This window comes from Lutra lutra, chromosome 14 (assembly GCF_902655055.1).
Source record: "Lutra lutra chromosome 14, mLutLut1.2, whole genome shotgun sequence".
In the NCBI taxonomy this organism is placed as follows: domain Eukaryota; kingdom Metazoa; phylum Chordata; class Mammalia; order Carnivora; family Mustelidae; genus Lutra; species Lutra lutra.
Window position 1 is genome coordinate 22,384,069 of NC_062291.1, and position 15,670 is coordinate 22,399,738.

Here is a 15,670-nt window from a genome sequence, read left to right on the forward strand (position 1 = left end):
GTAATAGTTTAAGAATAGGTATTAACTCTTCTCTAAATGTTTACTAGAATTTGCCTGTGAAGCTGTCTGGTCCTGGACTTTTGTTTTTTGAGAGTTTTTTTGATTACCAATTCAACTTCATTGCTGGCAATTGATCTGTTCAAATTTTCTATTTCTTCCTGCTTTAGTTTTGGTAGATTATAGGTTTCCAGGAATTTATCCATTTCTTCTAAGTTATCCAATTTATTGGCATTTAGGATCTGTTACAGTTATTTGTATTTCTGTAGTGTTGGTTGTTATTTCTCCTCCTTCATTAGCAATTTTGTGCATTTGGGTCCTCTCTCTCTCTCTTGCTCCTTTTTTTTTTTTTTTTTAATGGACTTGGCTAGAGTTTTATCAATTTTGTTGATCTTTTCAAAGAACCAGCTCCTGGTTTCATTGATCTGTTCTATTTTTATTTTAGTTTCTATTATCATTTATTTCTACTCTGTCTTTATTATCCCTTTGCTGGGTTTGGGTTTTGTTTGTTCTTCTTTTTCTAGCTTTCTTACTTAGTAAAGTAAGACTGTTTGAGACTTTTTCTTGCTTTTCGGGGTAGACCTGTATAAACTTCCACCATAGAACCTCTTTTGCTGCATCCCAAAGATTTTGGACCATTGTATTTTCTAAAAAAAAAATTTGAAAAAAGAAAGAGAATGATACTGGGAAGAATTTTGGAACATCAGGAGGAAAGGAGGAAGAGTAAGAATAAAAATATGGGGTCTAATCCAGAATATTCATACATCTCTTATTTATCCAGTGTCCTCTAATGTGTGAGTTGCATTGTCTTCCCTTGAATCTGCATTTTTAATAAGCTTCCTTGGTAGTTCTTCTACAAACCTTGGAGTTCCTTACATAATAAATTTCCTGGCCAGAGAAAACTACTGGGTTTCAGAAGTGGCTCTCTGAAGAGAAACTGGACTAATAATATTGGTTAAAAAATTGAATGTTTAAAGCATGCCAGAATTTAGTCCCAATATGAGTGCTATTTGTGTATATACATTGGCACAAAAGAGTCTTGTTTTGTTTTATGTTTGTGTGTTCTCCCTAGGTATGTTTTACCAATCAGGTCCCCTTTCCTGCATTAAACTAGAATTTAAGACTCATTGCTATTCTAAAGGTAGGAGGGACCCTGGGCATACCTCACTGACCCACAGACTCTTTTAGAAGCATGCAACTGGGAGAACCTTCTCATGCCTATGTGGTAGGTTGTAAATTTCATTCCAAGTCATGCTGGTCAAAGACCCAGCAAGAAGGGGACATTTAGTTGGAGTTCTGGAGAAAATTTGACTAAAGCACCATTTATAAAGTTACAGACAGAGTTAAAGGCAACTAATAAGAGATGCTAAAGCAACCAGGAACTATCAAGAGTTTAAAGGTTTTACTACTCTTGGCAAGGGGAATAGAAGACACCCACTAGGAGAAGTAGAGACGTATAATACATACAAATCCAGCCACACCAGTACTACAAGGCTCTGAAGCATGGAGGAAGTAGAAGACAGCATACTCAAGGCTTTACTTCCTCCTCCCCTAGATCTGATGGTGCCTCCCATAAACAACTGAAATGGAAGGAACCAAAGGACAAAGATGAACCAACCCACAGTGGAAGGCAAGAAGGATGGAGAATAGATCTGGGGAGATGGTAAAGGGAGAATAATCAGCTCTGATGTAAGAAAAATGCAGGAAAGGGGACCTGATTGGTAAAACACACCTAGGGAAAACACACAAACATAAAACAAAACAAGACTCTTTTGTGCCAATGTATATACACAAATAGCACTCATATTGGGACTAAATTCTGGCATGCTTTAAAGAAACATTCAATTTTTTAACCAATATTATTAGTCCAGTTTCTCTTCAGAGAGCCACTTCTGAAACCCAGTAGGTTTCTCTGGCCAGGAAATTTATTATGTAAGGAACTCCAAGGTTTGTAGAAGAACATCCTTGCATTAAAATACAAAAAGTTAAGTAGGTCAAAAGATGGATTCTGTTGATCTTATAGCAGGATGAGCATTCAGACTTTTGGGCCTATCACCAGTCAAATCTACATGTAAATCAATAGCTTTACTACTATTAGATCAAGAAGTAACCATGTCTTTTCTCTTGCAGAGAACATCATGGGAATGCTATGCAACCATCTGTCAAGGATAACAGTGGTAGCCATGGCTCTCCAATCAGTGGTAAATTAGAAGGCATCTTCTTCAGCTGCAGCACTGAATTCAATACTGGGAAGCCACCCCAGGATTCACCTTATGGAAGATACAGGTTTGAGATTGCAGCAGAAAAACTTTTTAACCCCAATACTAACTTATACTTTGGGGACTTCTACTGTATGTACACTGCTTATCATTATGTGATTCTTGTTATTGCCCCTGTGGGATCACCAGGAGATGAATTTTGTAAGCAGCGCCTTCCTCAACTAAATTCCAAGGATAATAAATTTTTGACCTGCACGGAAGAAGATGGGGTGCTGGTTTACCACCATGCCCAGGATGTCATTTTAGAAGTCATTTATACTGACCCTGTGGATCTTTCTCTGGGCACTGTAGCAGAAATCACTGGTCATCAGCTCATGAGTTTGTCTACTGCAAATGCAAAGAAAGATCCCAGCTGCAAAACCTGTAATATCAGTGTTGGACGTTAATGCCCACTTTTCTTATTCTTACCCAGTCCCTCTTCTTCCCCTAAGAGCATTGATCCTCTGTTGTCCATTTTCATCACCAGATGTTTTCCACTGAAGCATGCACATGCCGCTATCACCAAAAGCAAATTGCCATTTTTCAAACTTCATCCAGAGCCGTTTTAGTGTTTCCTATTCCCTGCCCTTCCCATTACTTTCAATGATGAAAGTTCTCCTCTGACACTTTATTGCCTAGATGCTGCAATGTTTTTATTCCTTTATGCCAAACATAACAAAACAATTATATAAACTGCTTTAGCAAAATACAGAATAACGGCTTATAAATGGTGTTTAAATATGCATTCATTTTAATCTACTGAACAAATATTGGGATAACTCCAAACCGCATGAAAGGGTGTAATTGCAGCATGAGTTAAATCCTGAAGCCTAGAATTGTCAGCACTTCCAACTTGTTGTTTGACAGTGTTATTTATGTTATTTATATTAGCTAACAGGAAACAACTGTTGTGTTTCAACATAATAAATATAATAGAAAAATATTTTATTTGTATTGTATAAAATATTTACAATCATATAGAATATATAGTTACATTTTAATAGCAATTGTATACATGTCATGAAACCATTTCCCTTATCAAAGATGTAGTTTGTAAACTTCAAATAGTTGTGTATCTGTCCTGTTACAAGTAGATGACTTCAATTAAACAAATTTATGAAGGACATCATTCTGATTCATAAAAGTTATAAAATATCAGGTAAATACAGAGAAAACAACAAGCCTCTGAAATACTCTCCTTCTTTGAAAGTCAGTATTCTTCCCATCCAAACTATATGAAAATGTGAATTTGTTCAACATCATGCTTAAACATTACAGATAACAGAAGTACAAACATGGTTGGGTACAAGAGAGAAAATGTGGACCTTTTACTTATTTTTACAAAGGCAAAAATAATAAATGTGTGTTTTAGTACAAAATAACACAAAACTATATGCAGTAAAGTTGATGAAGCAAATAAAACCTTCTGGCTTCTTTTCCAAGGTGTCTTAACAATTTCCGAACCTTTCATTTTGTACAGAACGAAGAATACCTACAACTCATAAGAAAGCTTTGTGACTTTACAAAGTATATATAGACCTTGGAACATTAAGAAAAATGCATATTCCCAATGGAAAAATAGTTATATACTCTTATAGTAAACAAAGAGATTAGCAGTCATAACTATGATCACATTAGATTATATACTGCAGACCACAGATCTATCCAAAATACCTATTTTCAAATTTTAATACAATATTTTAATATAAACATCTGTCAATTATAGACAAAGATAATTCACAAAGTACATGCTATCAGAATGAACTTTGGTAACCAGAAATGTAAAATTTCAAATAACAGATAAAATAATGTGCTATTTTTATATAGAAATAAAAAATTAGCAGTGACACATTCTAGTATGCTTTACTGAATAGCCTAGTGGACTTAAGGGCAAGGTAGATTTTTTTATCATTTAAAAATCTATTAGAAGTTTTGAATAAATTACATTCTTACTAGCTGTATTCCTTCCTACATGAAAAAGAAGAGTTTCTTCTCCTCCTCTTACTGATTTTTTAAAAATCATGCTCTTTTCCAAACACTGGACACTAAATAGACTTTCCCTAATAAGTGGCCCATTGGACAAGTATTACTTAGATTTGATAAAAAAAAAAAAAAATTAAGAGGTTTTTTGAAATAATTATACCGACTGTGCATTTTCTGCTCAGCATGGAGGAGACTGAAATTTTTTTCTGATTATATGTTAGTTGTTATATTTCCCCCATTTAAATCCTCCTTCCTCATTGGTAGTTACACTTACCATCTCTTCCTAAAAATAACTAATACTACCACTAAAGTGCTTCAATTTTCAGTATATCAAAACTACTTAGCCAGAATGGCAGAGAAAAATAAACTTGACCTTCTCTTGGTTGAGCACAAACATTTCCTGAACCTCAGATTGTTTTGGCCATATCTTGCTTGCTGATGAGGACTTCCAGTAGTCTCAGTTTGGCTTTTATGTGCTTGTATTCATAGTACTCATCTGCCATTGGTATCCTATCTTCCTTTTGTGGACTTCTGCAGAACAGAAAATACTGTCTATTAGCACATAATAAATCAAGTCATTAAAAATCCTTCTATAATTTTTACACGAGAAAGTACAGCGTAGAAGTTTCCACTGGGTTTTTGCATCATGTCTTTTTTACCTTTCCTTCCACCTTCACTCACTCCCTCCTCCATGTGTCATTAGGTTTTTGTGTAATAGTACCCTTTGAAAACTTGAATGTCATGGGCGTTTTGCAAATATGTGGTCCCCTGCATAGACATACAACAATGGAGCAAGTTAAAAGGAAAAAAAAACAAAAAAAAACAAAACAAAAAACCAGAAACCAGAACTCTCAAGGCATTCTTAGTCTAGTTATTCTCCCATTACTCATACCACAGTTCATGCCTCTGAAGAATGTTCAGCCCTTACAATGAGAGTTGTTAAAAATTCAACCTAAAAACTGCATAAATTAAGTGAAATGATTTATAAATTTGTGGTGATGGGGGGGAAGCTCAATGGTTACACCTTATTAACGTGAAATATTTCAAAGTTTTCTTTTAACTATAATACCCACCTCTGCTAATGTGTAATAGAATCAGTGAGAGGTTCATGGATTGAATTTATATGAGTCTGAATTGTAGTGGTTCTCTTTGCACAATTACTAATTCTAAGGCTAGACATCGGGCAATACATATTTTATGCATATACATTCTAACTACTATATGTTCTTGCCAATTACTTTGAAGAATGTTTGGGTAACATCTGGAGTTAAAACCATTTCCTTTCCACAAAAATATGTTGCCAGGATATGTTATCTAGTAGTAATTACTTCAGGATCTTAGAAGGTTCTTGTTTCCTTTGTTGCTAAGATTACCTATTGCTTTTAGAACATTTTCACTCATGACTTGGAAATACAAGGGGTGGAAAATGGATGAAACACCACAGTTGCTACTGAATATAAACACAAATACTAATATTAGTGTGGCCGAACGTAGGTAAATAGCAAGCATTTATAATGTTTTACCTATACTCCCTTCTATTTTCCCAGTACTGATAAAAGATCTATCTCTCATAAATTTAAAAAAAAAGTGTGAATCTATAAAGACTTCCTGAGAATGGAGTTATCTACTTGTGATGCACCACTATATGCTGTCCTTAAATTTCTAGTACAGAACTCAGAACAGTACACATATCTGTAGACAGGGTTTCTCTTCAATATTGTCTAACTTATTTAATAGACTCTCTTTGCCTCCATTCTGTATTATGGACCAAACTTTTAACAGAGCCTCTAAATATCACCTTAATTTATTTAAACATATTTAAGTAAAGAAATGGTCTAATTTATCAGAAAACACTAGTAACCCATCATGCAAATTTTCCCTGGTCCCGCATATTCCATTTTGGCTAATAAGCGAGAGTGTATTGGCCAGAATGAAAAATTTTGCTACATATTTCCTGAAGCAGTTTTCCCATTATGTAAAACATGCTAATGTGCTTAGTACAGTTCCTGACTTATAACTATTAATGTCATATCTACATGATTATTCCTCTTGCTTGGCAAATATTACCAAGAACATTTACAGCGACTTAAAATTTTTAGTAGTCCATTTGCATGGACAGGATCCAATCCTTATGGACAGGATTAGGCCTTCCTAATAAAATTTCTTAGGATAACAAGATTAAGATCCGTATTTCCTAACCATTCAACCCTTTGATTTTAATTGTGATATACCACCACTTTGGCATTTACTTTAAGTACACACCACAAGAGGGCATACAACCTCAGTCAAATACAGGCATATCTGAAGTAGGGTTAAGACTGAAAGGTGCAGTAGAATACTATATATAGAACATCACTAACTTCAAAAGGTATGCCAAGTACCACTGGAGCTCCATTAGGCAGGACTACTAGCACACTGGGGTAGTCTCAAACTCTTTGGACTCCTGCATACATACAGGTTAAAAAATGTAAATGGAAAAGCTGTATGGAAACTCTAAAAAAGGAAAAAATGGAAATGGAAAAAGAAAAATTATGTTTTATATCCTAAATTTAATATCCACATAACATTTTTCACTAGATTAGTTAACATCAGCAGAAGGGTAAATAACTTGGACTTGTAGCAATCAACTGGAAAAGGAAGATTCCAGGTAGAAAACAAAGTGGGATACATCTGTATTTGCTGAACACAGAACGTTTCTGACTTCATAGGTCAAGTCCTATCCTACAGCTCTGGAGGACTGAAATGGAAAAGCTGCTAAGAGGTGAGAAGATCAAGCTTTCCAGGTGCCTTAGAAAATAGTCCCTGTGCATCAGGTCAACCCTTAGTCTGCTGACATGAAAGGAATTCAGGAAGGGCAGATACTTAGATGCAGAGGAATACCGAAGGGCCAGTGTACCAGTGACTCCCACCTCTCCCACCTTAATAACTTTGTAACTTTGGGAAAGTTACACTTTATTATTTTTAATACTGACATCCCATAGAACAACTATAGCTTTCCAAAGTATTCCAGGAAGTCCAGTCATTTCATCTTACAACCATGGAAGCAGGCTCAGGATAGCTAAATGATTTGTCTTTCTCTTCTGGAAGTAAATCAATAAACCTGAATCTTATGATTTTATATATGTGTGTGTGTGTGTGTGTATATATATATATATATATATATATAATATGATTATATATAATATGTTATATATAATATATATTAATTATAATGTTACATAAAATATATTAATTATATATTAACATATAATATATACATACACACATGTATGTATTCATAGTTATACACATATATAATTACATACATATAAAAATTATTATACATTGACAATACACCAAAATTTAGAGAAAACTAATAGAATGCCTAATGAGACTTAGGTTGACAAAGAAAAATAGAGGACACAGCTAAACATTTATGTTAGGGGTAGAAAGAATAGCTATGAACTTCTGATTTGAAAATAAATAGCTAAGGGCAGATCCTTAAGTTTAAAAGACATTTAAAGCAAAAGAAGAATTATTTAATGAAATAGGGAATAACTTGTAAAACTAAATAACCCAGAACAAAGAAGTTATATGAGTTGAAAAATCAAAGAGATTTTTTTTAAAGGTTTTATTTGTTTATTTGACAGACAAAAATCACAATTAGGCAGAGAGGCAGGCAGAGAGAGAAACGGAAGCAGGCTCCCTGCTGAGCAGAGAGCCCGATGCAGGGCTTGATCCCAGGACCCTGGGATCATGACCTGAGCTGAAGGCAGAGTCTTTAACCCACTGAGCCACCCAGGCGCCCCTCAAATAGATTTTTTAAAAGTTTAGATAAATTCAATAGTTAGGGATTTTTGGATTTCATCCTTTACTTTTTAAAGCCTGATGTCATAATTCATAGCTACAGCCTCCCATAAAACATACCTAATAATGGCACTACTACAATGCTGCATTAGACAGATCTTGAGTCTAAATCACTGTGTAAATTATTTCTATTTTATATAAAGTCACTGTTCCTGCCAAAAACAGCAGCTCATTCTTAACAATAGTTCCCTAGGAAATATTAACTTAAAAAAAATCTCTACTCACACTTACCTTCCCGTTTGTTTAAAAAACTGTTCTTCAAAGTCTCTTAAGGCTTTCCGAAGTCTCTTCTTGTCAGCCCTAGTTTCTCGGAGATGGTCAAGAAGTACAGGCCTATATCAAGCAAAATACACATTTGCCATTACTGAGCTCTGGCATAATTGAGACATCATAAGAAGATTTATCTATTCAGCAAATCATATAATGGTACAGAAGGGTTCTGCCTAAAAGAGTATCTTTTAAGTAAATATAGTACATGTAGAGCCTAATCATAGAGAAGCACATAAGCAGAGGATTAAAAAGAATGTCATCAGAGAAGAGAAAGGACAGACAGAAGGCAAGCCAATGGAGTCCACTATAAAATGTGGTGACAGTAATAACCATATGAATGGATAAGGGGAAAAGAGACATTTTGAAAGAATACTCATCAGTATTAGGTGATAGACAAGACATAAGAGGCACAAGAGGATGAGAATTTAAAGAAATGTCCACCCTTAAGGTAGAGTATGAGGAAAACGCCAAAACCCTTGGGAATGAAACAGCCCTTATTCAAAATAAAGCTAGAATTATACTGCAAATTCTACTCACTTCATTCTACTAAGACAAGAGAAAAGTCATGTGCTTTTAAGACAGGAATTTTTATCTAGGAAATTTGTGCATGGTTACAGAACTTTGAACTCCCTGTTATATATTGGCATTTTCAATAAAAAACAAAACAAAACAAAACAAAAAAAACCCCAACAATAAATAAATGAAAGAAAAGAGAGGGAAAGAAGAAAAGATACAGGGGAAAAAAGAGAGGAAGACTGATTTTCTGCTTCCAAACAGGTTACTTCGCTGAGCTGAAACTGAGGTGTCAGCTAATTCTATAAGCACACTAAAATCCCAATTTAGAACTTAGTCCTTAGTCCCACCTCATATATTTTTGGGGATTCCATCCCTATCTTGAAGTATATACTCACCACACTACAGTATTACATGTTAACGGAAATCTCATAGTCTGGCCTATAATATACAAACAAAAGGCCAAATGATCAAGAGGAATGCCACCTACTGAACTACTGAATAATGATAATGATAATAACAATGAGAATACAAATAGCTCCTGAGAGGCCATTAGGAACCTAAGGGCAGCTTATTTACTTATGGCCAAGGGGATTCCCAGGCTGGAGAACCATTTTATCTAAAGGAGTACACAGATTAGGATAAAGGTCCTGACAAATGTTGACCCCCATGAGATCCCAATTCCTTTTGGTCCAGCATTTTCAAAAGCCATCTCTGCTTCACACATTGCCAAGAATTAGACTGATGTCAGACCCTGCTGAAAAGATGTGCAACTGTAGGAAATTAGTATTTATGGTATTCTCCAGTCAAGAGAAAAACCAGATTATGCTTTTAGGCAATCGTTGGTTCACATTTTTTAGGGAATCTAATAGCTCTTGTGAACTTTGTATACACATATAAGGTATCCCAGATGAAAAGTTGAAAAGAAACTCCATACCTAGGATTCACACTTACATAGTGGCCTCATGTAAATTGGACATGGATACGGCTGGTGGTTTGATTTCTTTTTTTTCATCTGGAAGCAGGACCGTAACAGGCTCAGTCTCAGAGAAGGTGAGGTGATCGCCAATAGGAAGGTGAGACACTGGAGCTGGCAAAGAAGGTTGTTGGCTTCCCTGTGGACAGTCTTCATCAGAGTCTTCTTCCTCCTGCTTATCACAAGCAGAGTTAAATAAAGTCACAAAATGCTAAGTGCCTCTTGCATCAAAAACAGGAAGAGGAACCATAAATAGACACCATGAAAACAGTAGGTGAACCCTGTGTCTACCAAAAAACCAGAAGGAAGAAACCAAGAGGACCTCTTTCTCGGGTGCATCAAAAATTTTGCAGAAGTTATTGAGTGAAGAGGCACCCATGCTGTGCTAAAATGCTCAGCAAGTTCATCTCTTCTGGGCCAAAAAAGGCCCAAAGAAGATATGGTCCAATCTGGGCTGCACTGCCTACTAGTTCCTCCCTTTCACCCAGACCTTCTGGTGACATGTGTAAGCAGTTACATGGGTTAGAATGAGAGGGACTTTAGACACCTTTTGTTATCTAGAAATACCCCAAATCAGGTTCTGGGTGGACCACATTCAGATACAGAGGATATTGGAAAATTGACAAATTCAGGGATGAGCTCCAGGAAGGCCAAAGCAAAATGGAGTTATTCCTTAACATCATCACAACCAAAACATTTCCTTGCAAGGAAATCTGAAAATCATAATCCTTTTAAATCATGCTTCCTCAATGGAAAAATTTTAGAGACTATGACTCACTATTACCTTTGTCTTTAAAATCATGAAAGTATAATGTAGTCAAGTATACTTAATGTGTATTTGTTAATATTTATTCCTTTTTATATTGATATCTTGAGCAAGTGACTATTTGAATATTAATGGCGTAGGATTTGTGGTGCTTTTCTAGTTCTGTATTCCCATAAGTCATCTTTATTAAAAATAGTCTAACTCAATTTCAGTAGCCATATTTTCTATTGAAATAAATTTTATATCTTACATAATGATGGTCAAATGGTATCAAAAACAAATGATGCATTATATCAAGGAACATGTAGTCAATTTTCTTACTCAAGAAGAAAAATTAACACACAGAATAGAAAGGCTCTGTTTGGTCTAGCTGTGTTGCAAATTAGAAAATGCCAAGTTGAAATTCATCATTTGTTCAAGAAATGAAAGCAAATGCTAAAACATGCTTCAAAAATGCAATTGCTGTAAATTCCTCTTTCATAGTAATTTTAATTATCAACCACTCTTAAGTTAATAATATTAGGCTTAATGGAGGCCACATTTCTACTTTTTGAAATAACAACTGGCCTTGTTAGCAGTATATACTGCCAAGAAGGCTTATTTATAACTGTCAGAGTGCTGCCTCCCTACCTAAACTATAACAAGCTCAAGTAATTGTTTCTAGTTAAAGCAAGCATCCTGACTTACAATTGTTGGAATAAGGGAAGGTGTTGACAAGATTTGCTTGATAATCCTGTATCGGTCATAAAGAGGCTTTATGAGGTTCTTGTCTTGCTTAGTTACCTGAAAAACATGAAATTAATTATTGGTCCTTTCTTAGATGAGAATGAAAACATGTCAGTATATTTTAGCAGGCAAAAAAAAAGAACAAAAAACCAGTTTTGAAGTCTCAAAATAGGAGATTAATAATACTATAATACAATAGTAATTAGAAAAAGCGAAGTCACTTATAAGATACTATTTAAAGCACATATCAATTTTCTTCTAGGAAAAGTTTCCTTTAGGATAGTTCCAAGTTTAGAAAGATGTTTAAAGCTTTCTGAAGGAATCCTAAATATGTAAATGGTAAGAAGCCTGTTACTACTTCATTCTTTAAAAAAAAAAAAAAAGGTTATTGAGATCTTCAATTTTTTTTTTTTCTGAAACGAGTATTTTATCTGGATTTTCATGATTATATTCACAAATACCAACCTTGTTTAGGTCTTCATCACAAGCCTAGAATATATACTAGCTTGCTGGCTAGCTCTGACATAAACTATTCTGGATATGACAATTAACTTACTTGAATCCTCAATTTCTTACCTGTATAACAAGGAGGTTGGAATTACAAAGTTCCTTCCAACTAAAAAATTTCATAACCTCCTGGTCCAAGAATGTATTCTCCTACCTCTCTGCTGTATGACCCATCCCTAAGCACTATTTTTAACAGGTCACATTGTGCATAATATTTATCAATCCCTTACCTATCTACCCCACCCTCACCTTTCCATCCAAAGTGACCAAACCTCTGCTTGCCTTGGTTTTACTCCCTGCTGTGTATCCTACATTAATTTGCTAACTATTTCCTACACGCAGTTTCCCTTTCACTCTGGTCAGATGCAGGAAGGGATGGTAGAAATAGCACATAGCAAAATCACCTGAGTATCTTTTCTTTAAGATAAAAAAAAACAGTATCATCTGGCCCTCTGCCTTCCAGATTCCCCCAGAGGGATCTTGAAGGAAAAGAACATGGCTGAGAACCATTCTGGCCCCTATTTATCTCCCTTTACTCTGAACTTCTCTGTCTTATTATCTGGGCCTTGACAATTTTCTCTGTTTCAGTTTTGTCTGCCCAAATGAATTAGAGGGTTTTCAAGAACAAAGATTATATCACATATTTTAAAAAATGTTCACAGTACCCAACACATCCCCCTTCCCTGCTATAAATTTATCAACACAGGTTTATAAACAAAGGTACCCTAATTTTTAACAGTCTTCATATAATTCTACAGACTATAACCTAAGGCTCTTTCATTTTCAGTAGAAAGAAAGGCTTTCTGTAGAAGACTTTTAAATATTATTGGCTTAGTAACCCCAAGAGCTTTTCATTTACTGGCCCAGTCATTCCTTAAATATTTTCTTAGTCATGATACATCTTACTATGAAAAAAAAAAAATCCTGTCATGTATCCCATAGGGTTTTAATAGGTAATAAAAAATCTCAATCCAAGTTCAGAAAACATTAACAACGTGTTTTTTATTCAGTGTCTCATTGGGGCTTATATTCCACAGAAAACGCTTCAGAAAATGATGCATTTAATGTTATTAGCATCTTTCTATGGTAGTTTGATTTTCGTGATTTTATTTATTTTTAGTATATCCTCTGGATTCTAGAAAAGCTAAATTTCATCCTAAAAGAAAAAAAAAGAGTGACCAAAAAGCAAGCTAGAATGATGAATGCTATTATAGAAAAGTATTCACAGATGCCAGATGAAAATCAGTGTCCATATACAATGTATGCACTCATTTTTCACTCTGATGAGTCCCTGATTTTATTCTTAGCATCATTATCAAAGCAATCCCCAAAGAGAGACATGAAGGCTCACTGGCAACAGTGTCAAAACTAATTCTGTAAGTGCTCATCCTCAAATAGGAAGACAGGCTGCCTAACAGAAGGGTTAGTGATCAGACTGTGTGCCTGGAGCTCTCTTCTACTCACAGACCTATAGAAAGAAGCTCGGGAAGGCCTGTAGAGTCAATCTTCATGAAGGAAGATGAGTCAAGAGGCAGGCTTTGCTTGAATAGGTACCTCAAATCTAAAGGGCAGACACACCTCTAACTTGGCTATTCCTCAGCCATTTTCTGCCAAGAATCAGACAACTGTCCCTTCTATATTCAACGACTGTTTTTGAAATGCATCCTCTCTGCCAAGTTCTGCATATTTGTGGCTGTCCATGGTATGTCAGATGTATCTAACTTTTTGATTTTCTTTATGTGAATGGAGGAAACAAAGACAATGTTGAGTAACCTGAAATAGCCAGAGAGAGAGATATCCAGAGCATGAATGGGCTGTCAGATTTAAAGATAAATAAAAGGAGATAAATCCCAAAGATACTTAGTCTAACTTCCTTCTCCCCCACTTCTTATAGCATCAGAAAGAGTGGAATGAAAAGGAGGTTGAGCAAGAGAGGACTGTGCATAGAACAGTTTGATATGATTTGTTGACAGCTTGACAACTTTGCCATAAAAAAATTCTTAAGACTCCTACCTAGTAGGTTATTTGAATCATCAACCTAATGAGTTATTTGGAATAGTAGCTCCCAAACAAGGTGGCAAGACAGAACTGCTACTGAGTAGACAGCCCAAGTGTATTCCTTTCTGGGCCCTGGTTAGAAATTTGTTTGGGAAAAAACTGCCATAGCTTATATGCTTTTACCATCATGCTTGGTTTCCTTTCTCCCCATGGCATTAGTCCCATTTATTCCCTCACAGTAAACCACAGAAATTTATTTTAAAAATCATTTCCATCAGCCCCATAATCAAGATCTCTCCTAGAGAGGGAAGTAGTGATGGGAATCAATTACTCTCGCTTTAGAGAACCAAGTGTTGCCAAGCTTTCCCTGTGTCTGAGTCTCCCCAGTTCCTCACCAAGTGAGACAGTATATATGGAACAAGTCTGACTTTTGAACTAACAAGTCAAACAATGTGAAAAAGCAGTAATGAACATAATCATACAAAGAAACTGCTGAAGAGAACGGCTTGGTCAATATAAAATGTTTCTAAGCAGGGGATTGCAGATTAGTATTAGCCTTGAAACCAGAGGACATGAGTTCAGATAATCAGCTTTAAAACTTACCTATTTTTAACATGGAAAATTATGTAAGGTCTGAACCTTAGATTTTTAATGTAGTGAATATATTGTTGTATGAATATATTGTTTTAATAAGCATATGTAAATGCCCCTGGCAAAGTGTCAGGTGTACTAAACGTTATTTAAGCTAAAAACTAAAATTGATTTCAGGTTACTATCAATGTTGTCCATTACTAAAAAAGGAATACATTGTGCTATTAAATAAATTTTAAGAATAAAAGAATATGAATCTATTTCTTTATACAAAAAGCTATCCAGAATATACAAAGTGAAAAAAAGGATAATTATATAATGTGTTACTTTTAGTTTTAAATGGGGACAAATTAAGAATGTATATTGATACTTTCTTGCATATGCTTTATATAAAAACTCAAAAGGTACACATGACACATTAGTAACAATAGTTACCTGCTTGGGGATGGGAGACCTCAGAGCTAGAGCTGGCAGATGGGGTGGCAGAGTCTTTTTAATGTGTAGCCTTTTACATTTTTTTAACTATATCAGATAGTATGATCTATTAAGAAAACTATTTTTATTTTTTAAAAAGAGAACTAGGAAATAAAACTTGATGGGATCTTCCTTCTGATGCCCTTTACCTCTAAATTTCCCTCTCTTCACTGTATATCAACCACTGTATTTTCACTATATATATAATGTGTAACAATCACTATATTTTCATTTGATTTTAAAAAATAAAATTACTATTTTTTTTTAAATCTGCTTCCCTCCTCAAATATGCTGCAGTTAGTGAAGATCCAGAAGAAGTAACTGCCATTACTCATCCAGTCGGTAATTTGTGCCATGCTCCTAACACCACCTACAGTTCTCAGAAAGGGCAATAAAATGGGTACAATGTGTCAGCACCAATTTGGGACTTTCAGAAGAAAAGGATATAAATAAGCACCACAGTCAGACTCAGGGGATGATTCATTCACTTTCAGGGCTCAGTGGATACCCTGTGACCCAGAAGTGATTGCCTCCAAAAATCATCCTTTAATAGAAGAGGAGGAAAATTACTCTATAGCAGTATCTGAATTGACAAGGCAATGCTACAGGATTTATCAGCTTTAGTATGGGCTCTGACCAAATACCAAATGCAAAAATTTCACAAAAGTCTCTCTAGAAAAGAAAGAATTCTTCATCCTGGAAGTTTTAATATTTAATGTATTTTCTGCAGTAAAGCAAGAACCCCAGATAAAAGTCATCTGCCAG

General features: G+C 35.1%; 2 protein-coding genes across 10 annotated transcripts in view; one reads left to right on the top strand and one right to left on the bottom strand.

The window, feature by feature from the left end:
• PHYHIPL (phytanoyl-CoA 2-hydroxylase interacting protein like) overlaps window positions 1–3,379 on the top strand; it is an 85,775-nt gene extending 82,396 nt beyond the window's left edge. For both annotated transcript variants that reach the window (XM_047702717.1, XM_047702718.1), the window contains one exon: window positions 2,128–3,379. In XM_047702717.1, the coding sequence (XP_047558673.1) occupies window positions 2,128–2,662 (535 nt within the window). In that variant the 3' untranslated portion in view covers window positions 2,663–3,379. The remainder of the gene's footprint in view (window positions 1–2,127) is intronic.
• FAM13C (family with sequence similarity 13 member C) overlaps window positions 3,179–15,670 on the bottom strand; it is a 146,041-nt gene continuing 133,549 nt past the window's right edge. For 5 of the 8 annotated variants that reach the window (XM_047702716.1, XM_047702714.1, XM_047702713.1 and 2 more), the window contains 4 exons: window positions 11,297–11,392; window positions 9,822–10,018; window positions 8,316–8,417; window positions 3,179–4,769 (listed from right to left, as the gene is read on the bottom strand). In XM_047702716.1, coding sequence (XP_047558672.1) covers window positions 4,646–4,769; window positions 8,316–8,417; window positions 9,822–10,018; window positions 11,297–11,392 — 519 coding nt within the window. In that variant the 3' untranslated portion in view covers window positions 3,179–4,645. The remainder of the gene's footprint in view (window positions 4,770–8,315; window positions 8,418–9,821; window positions 10,019–11,296; window positions 11,393–15,670) is intronic. The other 3 variants (XM_047702715.1, XM_047702712.1, XM_047702710.1) reach the window with 1 other exon arrangement.